Below are 18014 nucleotides of genomic sequence, written 5' to 3'. Positions count from 1 at the left end.
CTTGATATCAGCTGCTCAGACAGTTAAAGAGATCTTGATAACAGTCTAGTTACGATGGACTTTACAACTACACTGAAGACATGATTTGGAAGAAAATACCAAGGTGCTACAAGACACAAGACAAAGGAACGATGTGTTGTAACAGCCTGAGCTCTAAAATAGGTAAGCTGCTAAAAGAACCCTGATCCTGAGTCATCAAGAAGTAAGTTAATTGGTGAATCTGGGGAAGTGTTATTCCCTGAGGTGGTTGTCAACAGCACAATCACTTCTTACTGCTAAAGAAAGTAAAAGAAGAAAAGAACAATTTCCGTTGCTAAAACTAAGCAAAAGTCAAGGGGAACTTGTAGTTTTGGACAGCTATGGTTACAAACGTGCTGAAGATACTCTTTATTCTCCAAGTAATCAAGCTAATTTGGTATCCAAATATTAGCGGGTGGGAGGAGGGTTACATGTATTTATTGTGTGGATGGATATTAAATACTTTCCAGCACAGTGGTGCTGTTTTTGCTTCGATTATTAATGCTGTCAATTGTTTGTGTTTTTATAAGAGGTAAAGAGCAGCTAGGATGCATTAACTAACTTAACAGTTAACATCTTAAAAATATTAAAAGAAATCTCAAGGCTCAGCCCTGGCAAGCTGCCATGTTTGCAGTACACTGGTGGAGAGCCTGAAGATGATGATGAAGAAAATGGGACTTGCTAGCTAGCACTCTCATTAATATAGAGAAATGGGCAGATGCAGGTTTAACAACACATGGCTTGAGAACAGCAATTACTCTCGTTGCTTAAAGTCAGTGCCTGGAAATGCTTATGAAGCAAACTGCAGTGCAAGTTTAAAGGCGTTTCGAAATGGGGACAATGGGATAACCACTCAGGGAACTATGATATTGTTGTTGCCATTTTCTCCCACTTATCCAATTCAGTGAAGCGGGGGGGCTGGAGCCTATCCCAGCTGTCATAGGGCAATCTGTAACTGGACCTGGACAGGTTGTGGCAGGGCTTGTCAGCGTTTTTTATATGCTTATTTGTTTGGCTGTGGTGCTTCACCCACTCACATTGCCTCTATGGGGTCTAAATACACACTCGATTTACCACCATGAACAAAGTAAATTGTGTCACCAAGAGAAACATCAAGCTGTGCAGGTTAAAATAATTCAAGTGGCGTCATCTAAGCTATCCCAGTTTGACTCTCGTGTCATGTCTCGATCATGCAGCCGATGCAGATGCGCCACAGAAATGACTGTTCAGCAGCACCGATAAGAAGACATAAAAGATCAATTTAAAATGAATGTGCAGCTTGTCACTTTAAATTTAACAGAATTTGCCGGTGTTTTTGTTGCCGTCCTGCTCTGCACCCAGCAATGAATCAGCTTGTCAGTTAATGGGTGGTTAATCTTTCCATTCTGACCTCCAAACCTCCGCAGCAAAACCGAGAGAAAAGATACCATCAACTGCCAGATGTACTGCGGCTTAATCCAAAAACAAAACATGATCTGTGCGTCTAGCTAAGAGGGTAGATAAACAAATTAGCCATTCAGTTGTGCGCAATATTTTTGGCACAACTTGGGAAATTTACTGAAGAGCAATCGCAGCACCCAAACACACTTTAAAAATGAATTTTTGACGTGCAGTTTTTGTTTGTTAAACTTTGTTACACAAACAGAAAAATAAAACTTTATTGTGATAGCTGCAAAAGTTGGAGAAAAAGCGGAGTCTCACGACTTATTAGCTCATTAAGTCTTAATTGATTTTTAATTGGAAGCAGAATAATTGTCACCTGATGATGACTGAGAGCTGATAAATCATCTGACTCAGCAACCATGGGCTCTTCTTTTGAATTTACTAAGGAATGATTGATATAAAACTGTCATGGTCCTGGGTCGTGCGACCCAGTGTTTTGTGTTTTAGCCTATTTTGATGTTTATTCTTTGTTTAGGGTCACTAAGGCAGTCCAGCCATTTGTACATATTACCCGTGTATTAAGTCTCCCTTGCCCTTCGTGTGTTTATGTCTGCGTGTCTTATATTGTCAAGTCCATGCTGTCAGTTATGTCATCTCCCCTGTACTACGTCTCCCCGGTTCATGTGTCTTGTTTAATCTCCATGTTTCCTGTTTTACTTTGAAAGTCTGTATTCACGGTCAGTGTATTCAGTTTCACTCCTTCTGTCCTGTCGTTAAGTTCAGCTGTGTTCCCATGTGTGTCTCCACTTCCCCTGATCACCTCATGTGTGTATTTAAGCCTTCTGTTTTTTGCATGTCATTGTCAGGTCGTCTGTTTGCATCCCCATAGTGTTTCGTCATAGTTTACTCAGTGTTCATAGTTTGTCATCGCATTTTCACTGAGTTTCTTAGTCCTTTAGTTTTCTGAGTGTTCACAGTTTTCTTAGTTTTCATAGCTTCATGCTTTTTCGTGTGCCAACATCCAAATAAAGGATCGTCTTCTGTTCAGCCAGCAACTCCGCCTTTCAGCATCTGCTTTTGGGTCCTGTTTCCATTCACATCGGCGCACCCCGCCGTAACATAAAACAGAGAAAGGCAATAAAAACATGTCATTTGCACTGTCCAAACTACCATTATGTGTCTAACTCAAGGGTCAGAGCTAAATTCAGTCCTCGACAAATTCGTATAGAGCCACACAACCTGTGCATACACCAAACTAAACAGTTATGTGTATCTGAACCTAAACTTGGCAGAAAAAGAAGTATGTTGATCCTGAAGGCAGTATCAACTAGAGGTGTTAAACTTACTACTTCTTCATTGAGTATAAGAAGAGGCAAGAAAGGCCAATGCATCCATTTACCGTGAAGCAATTTCACATACTTTGCATCATCATTTTGAAGCCACACAGCAGCAGAGACAGAGACTGAAAATCGCTGAACTGATAAGCAGCATGCAGCTACATTATAAAAAAAAAAAAAAGACGTATGAGCCAACCCTTAAAGTGATGAAGATGAAAAGTCACGTTGGCAAATCAGAGGACAGGTTCCAAAAACCCCCAAAAACAAATAACAGCTTTTTTTTGTTCATAGATTTTGTTGATCAGATTTTACACCAGAAGGCTAGACTGTGTACTAAATTACACGATCAAAGCTTTTTTACTTTTTGCCTCACACAAACACTGACTTGTCATGTTCAGGACTGTAAAACACATTCAGTGACACTTTCAAAAATTAATGCAAGAACAAGATGAAAGATTTATCACTTTGCCTTTATGTATTTATGCTTTATCATGCATTTTAAATTTCCTCATACTGCCAATAGTCGACATTCAGCCTACCAGTAAAACTATGACTGTGGTTCGTTTTTTGTCTAGGCCTTATGATGGCTAGGTGACTTGTTGAATTATTTATGTGGACCAAAATGAATGTAAGAATGCTAACATGCTCTTTCTAAAAAGAACATGACAGTTAGATTTAAGTTTGCAAAGTTATATAAAATTCCAAGACTTCTGGAACAATGTCCTTTGGACAGACAAGACCAAACATGAGCTGTCTGGCAATAGTGCACAATGCTTAGTTTGGAGAAAATCAAGTCCAGCACATCAGCACAAATACCTCATTGCAACTGTCAAGAGAAAAGGTGCTGAGGAGGTGATCATTTCGGCTTGTTTTGCAGCTGCTGGACCTGAGCAACTTGTTTTTGAGTCAACCATGAATTCCTCTCTGTACCGAAGTATTCTAGAGCAAAACGTGACCCCTGTCCGTCTGCCAGCTAAAACTTGTTTGGAACTGGGTCATGCAACGGGACAGCAATCCCAAGCACAGCAGCAGATCTCCAGCAGAATGGTTGAAAAAGTAAAGAATGAAGGTGCTGCAATGGTGCAGACAAAGTCCAGACAAATGCCCCCAAACCTCAATGAACTGAGGTAATGCTGTATAGAAGAGTGGGCCTAAATTCGATGTGAGAGACTGATAAAATCGTAGAGAAAACAATTACTTTACATTATTGCTCCTAAAAGTGATTCTACAAGCTACGGAATGTAGTTAGTTTTTCACAGAACTACACAGAGTGCTAAGAAAAAATTCCCTTTTCACTTGGCTGTATATCTGGCCCTTAAACTCACCACATCTGACATCATCTGACATTGGGAAATCCCCCTTTCCCAAATTTGACCTTTACTGAAATAGAACTCGACATCCCTGGCCTACATGAAACCTTTGCTCCCCATTGTCTTCTTCTGCACAAAGCAAGCTCTGGATGGTCCCATTTAAAACAAGTCAAAACTAATTTTGAATTCAGAATTCTTTGAAGTAAAAGAATATCATGTCAGCTGTAACACGTGTGGAAACCAGGTGAACTGGAAACATTACATGTATAGAAGAAGAATAAATATTGACAAATTCTGGATCCAAATGTCGTGCAGTCGGCCAAGAAACCGTGGCTGAAAGAGAAAGAGACGTGAAAATGTCCGTCTAAAATCCATCATGGAGCAGAGCAAACTGAAGCTTTTGGAAAAGCCCTCACAGTTCCCCTGATCTGAACACCATTAAAACTGTGTGGGTAAATCTTAAACATATTGTGCCTGCAAGACAGCCTAAAATAGCTCAGAACTGAAAGTGCTCGGCAGAGAAGAGTAGGAGAAAACTCCTAAATCAACAATTTAGGAAAAAAAAATCTTTCCAGGCTACAAAAAGCCTTTGCAATACAAAAAAAAAAAAGGAGACTTCAGAGGATGTTTCAACACTCCAAATATGAATTACCATCAGCAGTAATTCATATTTCAAGAGTCAAGAGCACTGTTAAACCGATTATGGTTGAAATGATTGAAAAATCAGTCTTCCCATCCAGGTGTTTGTTTCCTAACTCAAAAACCCCCGATGTCAAAATTCATGGAAATTTTTGGTCTTCAAAAAAGACTCCGAATCATTTTTGTAATCACATGAGAACTGATTTAACAACGCTGTTGGGTCAAAAGTCAAAATTCTACATGAAACTCAAGAATCTCCACATTTAATAGTTTAATTTCCTTGAAATCTGACTAAAGTTGTAAAAGAGGTCTACATAGGATTAATTTTAATGTTTTGACCGCCTGACCTGAATCTGTAATTCAGTCTTGCATAACAGTATCATTATCAAGCAGGATTAGAAATTTCGTGAGCACATCCATGCTCTCAGAGTGCTAAACCCTGAGTTTTATACTTTGTGGTAAAGTACTTTTTCACTTTCATGTCACTAGGGTCAATCTAAAATGCCAACGCCACAGTGAAAAGTTAGTTACTTTGGCTTAGTGCAAAGGCAGTAAATGGGAAAACTTCTAGTGTGGCTCTGTCCAGCAGTAACAAAGTAAACCTAACAGCATCTGTGAAGCCCGCTAATGTACGGAACTGAAAATTTTCTGATGTTGGGAAAGGCTGAGACAAATTGGCAGGAGGCCGGTATAACTATTACATGTCCAGCCCAGGGAACAGTCAGTTTTTATGTGTTGGTTCCAGTCCTTATGCTCAGCTAAGCCAATAGACTGTGAGCTTCATCTGTACATTTGCTGTTAAGACATTATAGTGATCAATCTTCTACTTACTCATAACCAAGAGCCAAAAAACCATTAACCAAAATGTCAAAGTACTCCTTCTACCATCAAGAAGTAACTGGCAGAGACTGTCCAAGACTTTCATATTCACATGTGTAATTTACATTATAGCCTCTGGGGGCTGCTGGTGGAGCTTGACACTCTTATTATGGCTAAATGAAGCATTTCAGGATGCTAGTGTATCTCCTGGAGAATCAAAAGGAGGGGGAAAAGCCGCTTGGGAGCTGAGAGAAGCTCAGACTCTGCTCCTTTGGGATCCTCCCAATGCCACGCATGACAAACGGCCAGCCAGACACCTCGCTACACCAGAAAGCAACCTGATTCATCCTGCACAGCTGTCGGAGTGCGCCGACAGGTTTATCTCTGTGTACAGTGTGTGAGAAATGAGAGCTTATTGCGAGAGAGCACATAATATGTACAGATTGTGCACATGTGTGTGACTACAGATGTCCGCACAGGATGTTTCATGGTGCCAAATGCAGCGATGAAAGATTTGATTCTGCATCCAAAAATAAATTAGCAATAAATGCACATGTATTTTTATCCAAAACAGGTTTTCTGCAGGACACTGTGAGAGGTTTTAGCTCGCAAACACACAGACACGCACACACAGAGTCCTGATGCTCTGTCTCACAGCAGAATGCAGGTTTTGGACACATTGCTGCAGAATCACCTGGTCTCCATCTCTTATTATGATATTACAAAGACACTGTGTTTGAAAGGTGAATGCGATGAAGCCTTGTTTGGTCACTTCCAGGTTCGGGCTTTGCAGAGTAAGACCTAGCATGTTACTGAGAGACTGAAGACTTGCACCATTCAGCTGTTGGCCAGCAGTTTTTCCAAATCAAAGAGTGATGGAGTAAATTCTCCTCCACCCCCCTCCTGTCCTCTTCCACCCTCCTGTCAGTACCCTAATTCCCCCTTTCAGTGCTTTCTTCATCTGAAATTCATCCCCATCCATGAAAAACGGGGGATTAAGACATGCAGAAAATGACGAGATTTTTTTCCCTCTCTATCGCCAAACTGTATCCATAAAAATGATTACATAATGATCAACTATTGGTACCACTGAAAAAGACAGTCTGTCAGTTATGCTGAAGCCACAGATTCTACTGACATTTGTGGCCATAAGGAGATCGATAGAAAGCTTTTTGGCCACACTGTAAAGATGATAATCCCCCTGTTACCCATCGAGAAGGCTCTGGTTGAAGAGCAATCCCTGCCACCCTGTTGGATTCTGTCACACACACACACACACACACACACACACACACACACACACACACACACACACACACACACACACACACATATATGAATGCACACACACCTGCATGGATCCCTGTGACTGCTGAGGGGAAGAGGTGCTTTTCCTAAAACCTGAAGACAAATGTATTTGTCTTTGAGAGCCTCGTTTGATTTCTTTTCTGTCCGATCTGATGTGATAACTTCTCATCTACCTGTTAAATTCACACTCTCACTCGGGGCTGGAACAGTTCCACAGAAAACGTCTCGAGAAAAAGCAAAACAAAAAAACCCAAAAGGAAAACATTGGGCAAGAAACATTTCTCTGGATGAGTCTCAGTCTTCTTACCTAGTAGTGAGTCTATGTTCCGGAGACATTTGAGCACATATGCGGCGCGTCTTCACACGATGACAGGGAAGCGGCGGACAGTCGGGCAGAGGTGTGTCACATCTGAGAACGGAGGGGGGGACAGCAGGATTTCTCCTCTGCTTTTCTGATCCTTTCTTATCTCTTTCCAAAGCCCTCAGAGGAATGGAGCAGTGACATAGGAGGAAGAAGAGGAGGAGGAGGAGGAAAAAGAGGAGGTGGTGGAGGAGGAAGAGGATGAGGAGGTGGAAAAGGAGAAGGAGGAAAAGGAGGAGGAGAGGGAAGGCTGAGGAGGGAGCAGTCTGCCGGGCTGGGCTGCTGTGGATCACCTGGAGCAGTGCTGGGCTCCGCATTTACTCCTCCACTGCAGCAGTGCGAGGCAGAGGCGCGAGCTGCATGTTGCTTCCACAGATCACCACAAAACAAGGACACGGAGTCTCCATCTGCTGGATTCAGGATTCTGCAGCTCTGTTGCTCCACGCGTTGCTATCCCCATCAGCATTCACACTCATGCTGTCCCTCTTCCCCTCTGGGTATCTGTCTGCGTTTCTCTGTTTTATGGTTTTGCTTCACTCTCCTTTTCCCTCTGAAAGGGCTTTATATCGGTTCACAAATGCCATGATATCAAGCTCTCAGCTTCCCAGGTCTGTGTCCTCGCATGGACTGGTGCATGTGGTCACACGTCTGGTACTCTTGGTAATAAAATGCCAAGCTCAATAAAGCCGCAGCCAACCTCACGCTCTCCCTGCGATGACATCACTCTTCCGACCAAAAAGGAGGGAGTCGTTTCCTGGTCTTGCCGGGGCCCTGCATACGTCATGAAGATCAGACACGTTTCTCATGCCATGTGCAGGTGTTCAGTTGGCATCCCCTCCATTGAGAAAGTTAGAGGGAAGCGAACAGGCTGCAGAGAGGTACACGCCAAAACTAAAGGTTTCACTTCAGGCCAACGCGACACCAGCTCCGACCAAATTACCTCAGCCTCACACATTTCAAAGTCCTGACTTCACCTCTGTTCCGAACTGAAGCTGCACATTCTGAAAACCAGCAGAGCACTTCGTCTCCAAGTTCAGCCGCCCTCACATTCCCCTCACGTCCTCCCTCCTTCGCCAGCCTTTTCTCTGTCCTACAGCACAGTGTAGCTTCAAAGGTTGAGAGACAATCTTAGAGATGAATAAATCCAGACTGAGGAAGGATGAGCTTGATTTTAGGCCCAACTGCCGCTCAAGATAAACATGATCGCACAGTGCATATGAAAAATTACATGTAAGCAGCAGTGCAGATAGAAAAAAAGGCAAGCTTAATACACAAAGATGTAAAACCCTAATTATGAGCTCAATCAAAAATGCTGTGATAAAAAGTTTTCCATGTGTGTGCAGACTGACAGCAACTCAAACAAGGCTGAATCTGGCCACATGCTTATTACAGTATATTTAGAAATGTTAGATGTTAAGTATTCCAACACGCTCAAGTTACGAAACCTGTGGTTTTATTCATAAAATCAAATTGAAACAGATTAGTGTTTGCCAAATCAGTGTGTACACAAAGACCTAAATTAGCTACAATTACAGGGAACCCTTAGATGAAACAAACTGAGCAATATGAAAGTAAATCTAACGAGGAATGTTCCCTGCATTATAACGCACCCCAAACCTTTAGCTTTTACCCCCGAGGTTAATGCTGCAAACCAGCAAAAGCCATAAAACTTAATTCATCAGGTTGATAAAGTCATAAGTTTGCTTCTAAAAGCATTAAACACTTTTTCCTGTGGTGATTTCACCCCAACTGTAAGGAACTGCTGCTTTAGTTAAATGATTATTACAGCTTGTAGATGACTTATAAAAGAGAGACACAGTAACACATTTGCACTAACAAATTTACTCATGCATATGGGATTATGCTTACACAGAAAACACTCACTGTCTGCACTGGATTGTGGGAATGGACGGTTTTTGAAATACACCAGCAGTCATGTCAAAGCAGTAGTCGGGCATTTTATCAAAGTAAACAGTCCCACCTAGTGGTTTAATCCCGTTCTGACTCACAGAACTAAAAGAGACACGTTAAATGTTCAACATGCTCATTTTTAAAGCACGAGCTCTTTGTCTGACCAGAAGTCATAAACAGCATCACTGCCCACGATGCGTCCCTTGCTTGCTTTACATTCCTTAAAACACAGTCATTAACAGTCTGCCTCAACCTTGAAAAAATGATGACCAAGGCATGATCAAGAGCCAGTTCTGCAGGTGGCTGATAAAGGAAGAAAAAGACGAAACAAAAAAGGTTTTAAATCCTTTAACAGTTCTTTAAGTTACACACATCAAACGGAGGCAGAGATGTCCTCGAATCTGTGCTCCCTTCATCACAAGCTTTTGTGCTGACAAAGCCTGTAACATCACAGCAAGATCCTACACATGATTAACTCGCAGATAATCTCTGATGTGTGGCTGTGCTGAAACTCCGCTGTCAGCTCATTTGTAACGTAAAAGGACTATTTGAGAAGATGGTTAACACATACCTGATCATTTTTCAAGTATTTTAAATGCAATAAAACTTCATACATTAATTTTTTTTTCTGTTTTTCTTTGTGTTTTTTTCCTATGAGAGCATTTATGATTTGAAACATTAGGAGAACACCTACTATAGCAAATTGCACCTGCGGTATTAATGAGGAAAACAAAAGGTAACGACTCCATGTAAAAGCAGTCAAACCCGACCTCAAAATGATCACTCACCGGCCGTTACACGCCAACAAACGTGCTGAACTTTTATAGTGGTGTCGTGGGAATTATGAGAACACTTTCCTTTTTATTAATATGCTGTATTTATAACCAACAATTTAAAATTCACATTGAGTAGTATTCGCACCATTTGGCATAACCAGCTGTTTAGAGCAGATGGGCATGTTTTGCGTGAAGTCTATAATAAAAAAAAGGACCAGTACAGTTCAAAAAAGAGTAGAAATCCATCCTGGCTGACTGTTCATTTCCTAAAAACAATATGTGTGACCGTCAGGTGTGATTAAAATGAGACAAAAGGTTCCTTAACCTGTAGTATGACACTCAGTGCCTGCTGCTTTACCCTACTGACAAAGATTTAAACTTCTGTATTTAGTCCTCTCATAGAACAGACATTAGGTCGGTAAATAATTTTGTGCAGCAACTTAACTAATGTTCAAATCTTTTTTTATTATTATTGAGGTGTTGGTCCACCTGACTAATCTATAACCTGCTTCCTGCAGTTCCACCAAAAAAAAAAGAAAGGTGCAGGTGCAGAATAGCCAATGCTAGCACCGCACACAAAAACCACAAAGGTGTCAAAGGTACCAAGGGCCAAAAGGTGGAACCACTGCCATCAGAGGCAATGGGACAGCGTATAACTAATGGTTTAGAGATGCAGTCCCAAGATTCTGCCATGATTTTCCTACTATGAAAACTTCATGATGCTATGTCAAAATGTGGGCTTGTTCGCAAACAGAGACCAAGGTAAAACTGACACCAGCACAGCACTGATGGAAGTGTCACCTGGGTCATTCAATTAAAAATAAATAAATCAGTCAGCGTATTATCCTATATGAAGCAGTGTTAGAGCCACATTGAGAAAAATATTATTGATCTTTTTGAGAATAAAGTCAAAACAGATATCTTTGTTCCCACCATCTAAACTACTGTAACGTACCATTTGTTGTGTATGGCAGCCACATACTGACCAGTGTGGACTTGTAGCATTGTTAGTGTTGAAGCATCACAACCAAATAGGTGCTCTCTGTGTTGATCAGGCCATCTTTTCTATTCAGTCTGTGAGAGCAGCCGTGACCACGGCCAGAGGAACTGTACTCACACGCCATCTAATTTATTCTTTGTCTATAATCTATAAATATACTCAAACTCATTTCTTCAGTATGATCTTCTTTCTCTCACTGTGAAAAATAAATAATTTCATCTTGGCCTTTGGCTTCAAACGCATCAAAGGAAGGGGTAGTGACAGTATTTGAAATTTGTGCTGATGTGAGCCAACATTTGATCATCTGCAATACCAAAAAAAAACAAAATCCAAGAGAAAGGCAGAGGACCCCTGGAGTGCTTTTTCCTTGGATGGTGCTCTGTGCCTGACCTCTGCCGACTTAAGGAGTCGTGCAGAGTTTAGCTAATTAACAACCAGCTCCTTTTTGCTCCATCTTCAAATTCTCAGCGCCTCCCCCACACTATCCAGGGTTTGCTGGTTGTCTTTACCTCCTGCCTCTTCTTTTTAAGGACCTTGGTGCATATGCAGTTGGCTCAAGCGCATGTCACATACAGACGCATGGTCAGGAGCCCTTGGTGTTTTATTTTTCATGATGTAAATAAATGCAACCAAAAAGCGACTGAAAATAAAACATGTAAATCAAACAAAGCTTTCAAGCAGGACATAAACCGCTGCCTGCTGGTTGCACGTCTTGGGAGGCTTGGCACATACACCAGAGGACACTTTGTGCCCATCTCTGAGACACCGGTGGCATTGACGAAATGGCAGTATTTGACGCCATGGGAATAGAATAGGTCGGCTCAGCACACAGAAAGGAAAGCAGCAATTAATCCTTGTCACTTGCGGTGACCGTTCTAACAACTGAGCTCATTTAAGAGCCATTTGAATTCAATTTTGGTTTAAAAAGTGATATTTTTACAAAAAGAAAGGATGAAATGGTTTCATGTAATGTGGAAGGTGATCCTCCTGGTGTCAAACGCACCACTTCAGTCTTTCAGTTAACTGTTTTGAGTTGATTGCGCGATCATTGCTGTTTTTAAACAGTCTCCCTTGCTCATCAGCACAATCCCCAACTGTGGTTCAGAAAAAAAACAAGAAAGAAAACCATGGTAGACCAACTCCTGCCAACCAAGCACCAATTACCACCAGTCTTGTGAATGTAGCATAGAAAATTTCAATAAAACACGCGGATATATCTCTGTTGGTGGAACTAATGAAGTCGATATTGTGTTTCTAAACAGATGTTTCTTCCAGTCTGCTGCATTTGTAAAATGGCATCTCCTTGCTAATAAACTCACCATATAAACTTTAAGTGATAATATATCGGTTTTGTGGCAAGCAAAACAAGTCAGATCTCCATAGAGTGTGCACCAATATATTTCTATATGGTTTACTAATGGTGAGAGTAAAACCAGGGATTTTCAGTCATTCTGTACTGTGCAAGGGCTCCCACGCCAAATATTTTTATTTTCATGAAAGATGTGTTGTGGTTCACATGCTCATTTGGTTGCTGGTGCAATTCCAGCTGGAGACACAAATCCCCTTTGAAGAATCGCTTTTAGAATGATTGAAGATGTTTGGTATTAGGTCATTGTGGGATGCAGACAGAGGTTGTATTTTACAATAGCATGCACATGTGTGCACTAGAACCACAGGACAGTTTTGGAACTAGTTAAGAACTACAGGGTGGGCCATTTATACAGGGAGTGCAGAATTATTAGGCAAATGAGTATTTTGTCCACATCATCCTCTTCATGCATGTTGTCTTACTCCAAGCTGTATAGGCTCGAAAGCCTACTACCAATTGAGCATATTAGGTGATGTGCATCTCTGTAATGAGAAGGGGTGTGGTCTAATGACATCAACACCCTATATCAGGTGTGCATAATTATTAGGCAACTTCCTTTCCTTTGGCAAAATGGGTCAAAAGAAGGACTTGACAGGCTCAGAAAAGTCAAAAATAGTGAGATATCTTGCAGAGGGATGCAGCAGTCTCAAAATTGCAAAGCTTCTGAAGCGTGATCATCGAACAATCAAGCGTTTCATTCAAAATAGTCAACAGGGTCGCAAGAAGCGTGTGGAAAAACCAAGGCACAAAATAACTGCCCATGAACTGAGAAAAGTCAAGCGTGCAGCTGCCAAGATGCCACTTGCCACCAGTTTGGCCATATTTCAGAGCTGCAACATCACTGGAGTGCCCAAAAGCACAAGGTGTGCAATACTCAGAGACATGGCCAAGGTAAGAAAGGCTGAAAGACGACCACCACTGAACAAGACACACAAGCTGAAACGTCAAGACTGGGCCAAGAAATATCTCAAGACTGGTTTTTCTAAGGTTTTATGGACTGATGAAATGAGAGTGAGTCTTGATGGGCCAGATGGATGGGCCCGTGGCTGGATTGGTAAAGGGCAGAGAGCTCCAGTCCGACTCAGACGCCAGCAAGGTGGAGGTGGAGTACTGGTTTGGGCTGGTATCATCAAAGATGAGCTTGTGGGGCCTTTTCGGGTTGAGGATGGAGTCAAGCTCAACTCCCAGTCCTACTGCCAGTTTCTGGAAGACACCTTCTTCAAGCAGTGGTACAGGAAGAAGTCTGCATCCTTCAAGAAAAACATGATTTTCATGCAGGACAATGCTCCATCACACGTGTCCAAGTACTCCGCGTGGCTGGCAAGAAAGGGTATAAAAGAAGAAAAACTAATGACATGGCCACCTTGTTCACTTGATCTGAACCCCATTGAGAACCTGTGGTCCATCATCAAATGTGAGATTTACAAGGAGGGAAAACAGTACACCTCTCTGAACAGTGTCTGGGAGGCTGTGGTTGCTGCTGCACGCAATGTTGATGGTGAACAGATCAAAACACTGACAGAATCCATGGATGGCAGGCTTTTGAGTGTCCTTGCAAAGAAAGGTGGCTATATTGGTCGCTGATTTGTTTTTGTTTTGTTTTTGAATGTCAGAAATGTATATTTGTGAATGTGGAGATGTTATATTGGTTTCACTGGTAAAAATAAATAATTGAAATGGGTATATATTTGTTTTTTGTTAAGTTGCCCAATAATTATGCACAGTAATAGTCACCTGCACACACAGATATCCCCCTAAAAGAGCTAAAACTAAAAACAAACTAAAAACTACTTCCAAAAACATTCAGCTTTGATATTAATGAGTTTTTTGGGTTCATTGAGAACATGGTTGTTGTTCAATAATAAAATTATTCCTCAAAAATGCAACTTGCCTAATAATTCTGCACTCCCTGTATGGATACACCGTAATAAAATGTGAATGGTTGGTGATATTAAAGTCCTGTTTGTGGCACATTAGTAAATGTGAGGGGGCAAACTCCTCAAGATGGGTGGTGACCATGGTGGCCATTTAGAAGTCGGCCATCTTGGATACAACTTTTGTTTTTTCAATAGGAAGAGGGCCATGTGACACATCAAACTTATTGGTAATGTCACAACAAAAACAATGGTGTGCTTGGTTTCAACGTAACTTTATTCTTTCATGAGTTATTTACAAGTTTCTGACCAGTTATAAAATGTGTTCAATGTGCTGCCCATTGTGTTGGATTGTCAATGCAACCCTCTTCTCCCACTCTTCCCACACTGATAGCAACACCGCAGGAGAAATGCCAGCACAGGCGTCCAGTATCCGTAGTTTCAGGTGCTGCCCATCTCGTATCTTCACACCATAGACAATTGCCTTCAGATGACCCCAAAGATAAAAGTCTAAGGGGGTCAGATCGGGAGACCTTGGGGGCCATTCAACTGGCCCACAACGACCAATCCACTTTCCAGGAAACAGTTCATCTAGGAATGCTCGGACCTGGCACCCATAATGTGGTGGTGCACCATCTTGCTGGAAAAACTCAGGGAACGTGCCAGCTTCAGTGCATAAAGAGGGAAACATCATGTAGCAGTTTCAAATATCCAGTGGCCTTGAGGTTTCCATTGATGAAGAATGGACCCACTATCATTGTACCCCATATACCACACCAAACCATCACTTTTGTTGTTCCAACAGTCTTGGAGGGATACATCCAATGTGGGTTAGTGTCAGACCAATAGCGGTGGTTTTGTTTGTTAACTTCACCGTTCACATAAAAGTTTGCCTCATCACTGAACAGAATCTTCTGTGTGAACTGAGGGTCCTGTTCCAATTTATGTTTTGCCCATTCTGCGAATTCTGTGCGCTGATCTGGATCATCCTCGTTGAGATGCTAAAGTAGCTGGAGTTTGTAAGGGTGCCATTTGTGAGTAGCTAATATCCGTCAAACGACTAATGCCACTCTCCAGTGACTGCGGCAAGTGCTACGCTGTGGGCTCTTGCTGAATGAAGCTAGGACAGCCACTGATGTTTCTTCATTAGTGACAGTTTTCTTGCGTCCACATTTTGGCAAATCCAACACTGAACCAGTTTCACGAAACTTAGCAAGCAGTTTGCTAACTGTAGCCTGGGAGATGGGTGGTCTCGTAGGGTGTCTTGCATTGAAATCTGCTGCAATGACCCGGTTACTGCGTTCACCAGATATCAACACAATTTCAATCCGCTCCTCACATGTTAACCTCTTCAACATGTCAATGGCTGTGAACAAAGAGAAACTTGTAAATAACTCATGAAAGAATAAAGTTACGTTGAAACCAAGCACACCATTGTTTTTGTTGTGACATTACCAATAAGTTTGATGTGTCACATGGCCCTCTTCCTATTGAAAAAACAAAAGTTGTATCCAAGATGGCCGACTTCTAAATGGCCACCATGGTCACCACCCATCTTGAGGAGTTTGCCCCCTCACATTTACTAATGTGCCACAAACAGGACTTTAATATCACCAACCATTCCCATTTTATTACGGTGTATCCATATAAATGGCCCACCCTGTATACTAATAGTAAAACAAGTAGTTAATTCACAAACTTAAACTTTGTTTTCTTGACAAAGAAGTTGGATTTAAAAAGGTCATTAAATGTTTTTCTTAATTTTCTGTCGTACATGCTGAGGACTCTCCTATTTATCAAATATTTACTTTCTATTGGTTTTATTTTCTATAAATTTAAGCTCAGTTTCCATTGTGATGCTGATGACACCCACCTCTAATTTTCTACCTTCCACTGCCCTCTGACAATCTACCTCTGTGTTTGCCTTGAAGAAAATCAAACCTTGGTTCTCCTGCGATTTTCTCAAATTGAAAACAAAAAATGCTTCATTATAAGACCTTTCAACCTCTGTTAGCTGAGATGTAGTGGCAGCCAGTTGGGACTTTTCTACCTCAGGTCACTCAACAATGCAAACTACTCTAAACTGACATTAACTGTTAACTCTGGGGTCTGAATTTTATTGCCTATGTTTGAACATTAGTGGAAATATATTAAAAGAATTTGATTACATGGTTAATTAGATAATATATCCATCTTTGATCACCGTAGGGAAAGCCCATTCTCTGCATTTAACTCTACCTAAGCAGAAGAACTGGTGAGCCACCATACACCCGGGATCAACTCCAGCTATAAGCCAAACTAGGAGATCTCACTATTTGGGAAATTGTGAAAAAAAATGTCTTGGTGGATCCCTAGTGACCACTGTCTGCTAATGACACTGAATGTTTTGGCTCTATGTGGAGCCACAATGATGATCTAACTGCTTGTAAATGGCGTGTTAACACTCTGGAGAGTGTACGAGGGTGGATGTATGAGCTTGTGTGAGATGAAAGTTTGAACAGACAGGCCTTCTGTAACATGTGTTCACTCTTTCAGTTTGTTATCAAGTGACATTTGTGTTTCTAACCTAATCAGTTGCATGTCTATTGTTATTGATGCTTCCTCTGTTCTGTGCTGAGGTCTTCCTGCTGCTCTCCATGACTCCTTCTCGTGTCTTAGAAGTGCAAAGGGGTCCCAGAACAGATTCATACCTCCAAATATGTCACTGCAGACGTAAATAACAATCTTTTGAATAAAGGGGTGCTGACATGAAGAATACCGCCAAAAAAGGAACAGAACAAGGAAGCTTTGAGCACTATACTACTGTATCATACCTTCAGACACACCCAGTGTACATCATGTTAAATGAAAAGCAGTGCCTTTTAGTGTGGATGACATGTACTCATTAGGTCTGACTTAATCACCCCTCCCACCACTTACCTGAGTCCTTCTCAAAGAAAAGACAGCAGTGAGTCTGTAGTAGCCATGGTAACACCTGTGACAGATGAAAAGATGGATGACAGATATAGTACACTACAGCTGAGTCACTCCACGCACACACATTGACTGAATGGAGGGGAGCAATGGGAACATGTGGGCATACATAGACAGAAGAAACTTGAAGGAAGGAGCTGTGGGTCCCCTCCATTCACAATGGCTTTTCACCAAGGGAATAAAATCCACCCTAACACCACCCCACCCTCATCACCATCCTCCCACCACCTCCAAACACATACATACTAATTTCCACACCACCTCACCCACAAGGTGCATCATTGAGTGCCACTGACTGATCGGTGTAGGAAAGAGGAACACCCTAACAAGTTAAACACCCCTCACACAGTGACTCATTCGCGCCTTGCAGAACTTCTGGCAGTTTCTGAAATGTACACTTTCAGTCTGCGCGGCCAGGTGCGGCACTCTGGCTTCAGACGATCAAAAAAAAAACAACAACCCCAAAACCTCCATTAGATGCACCTGAAATCACATTCAGTAACAACAAGAACAAGAAGAAAAACAAGCTGCGTGGCAGGCTCTGTTCGTGCACAAACACGACAATGCGCGTCTTCCTTCTTACCTTTTTCAGCGCTGACATCTTCCGCCTCAGAGAAGGTCACTTCTTCTTCGATAGTAAACGGGAGATAAATAAATGGACGGCGATCATGTCCCCTGGTATCCGTGAAAATGTTCATTGCCTTGTTCGTTGGAAACATCTGCAGCGAATCTGTCGTAGTTTCCCATGATGAAGGCGGCTTGTGCTGTGTGTTTTCTTGTCCGACGCAAGTCCCGATGCGGTGGCAGAATTCATTCTTGGGAGATGACTTATAATGCACTGATGTTGTGGTCACTGAAAGCGCAGCTGCTCTTATGGAGGCAGCCTATATCAGACGCCATTTTTTACAAAGTCTGCACCCACAAAAGCCTTCTTGT

General features: G+C 41.8%; 1 protein-coding gene across 5 annotated transcripts in view; it reads right to left on the bottom strand.

Annotated features, from left to right (window-relative positions):
- Positions 1–17891, bottom strand: part of dlgap2b (discs, large (Drosophila) homolog-associated protein 2b) — a 121194-nt gene extending 103303 nt beyond the window's left edge. For 4 of the 5 annotated variants that reach the window (XM_076874009.1, XM_076874010.1, XM_076874011.1 and 1 more), the window contains exons 1-2: positions 17662–17891; positions 17025–17079 (exon numbers count right to left, since the gene is read on the bottom strand). In XM_076874009.1, coding sequence (XP_076730124.1) covers positions 17025–17079; positions 17662–17679 — 73 coding nt within the window. In that variant the 5' untranslated portion in view covers positions 17680–17891. Of the gene's footprint in view, positions 1–7121; positions 7838–17024; positions 17080–17661 lie in introns of those variants that run through there. The other variant, XM_076874012.1, reaches the window with a different exon arrangement.
- Positions 17892–18014: the final 123 nt, after the last annotated feature.

Source organism: Maylandia zebra, linkage group LG15, assembly GCF_041146795.1.
Source record: "Maylandia zebra isolate NMK-2024a linkage group LG15, Mzebra_GT3a, whole genome shotgun sequence".
NCBI lineage: Eukaryota > Metazoa > Chordata > Actinopteri > Cichliformes > Cichlidae > Maylandia > Maylandia zebra.
The sequence above is the reverse complement of the archived record's forward strand: the minus strand, read 5'-3'. Positions and strand labels throughout refer to the sequence as shown.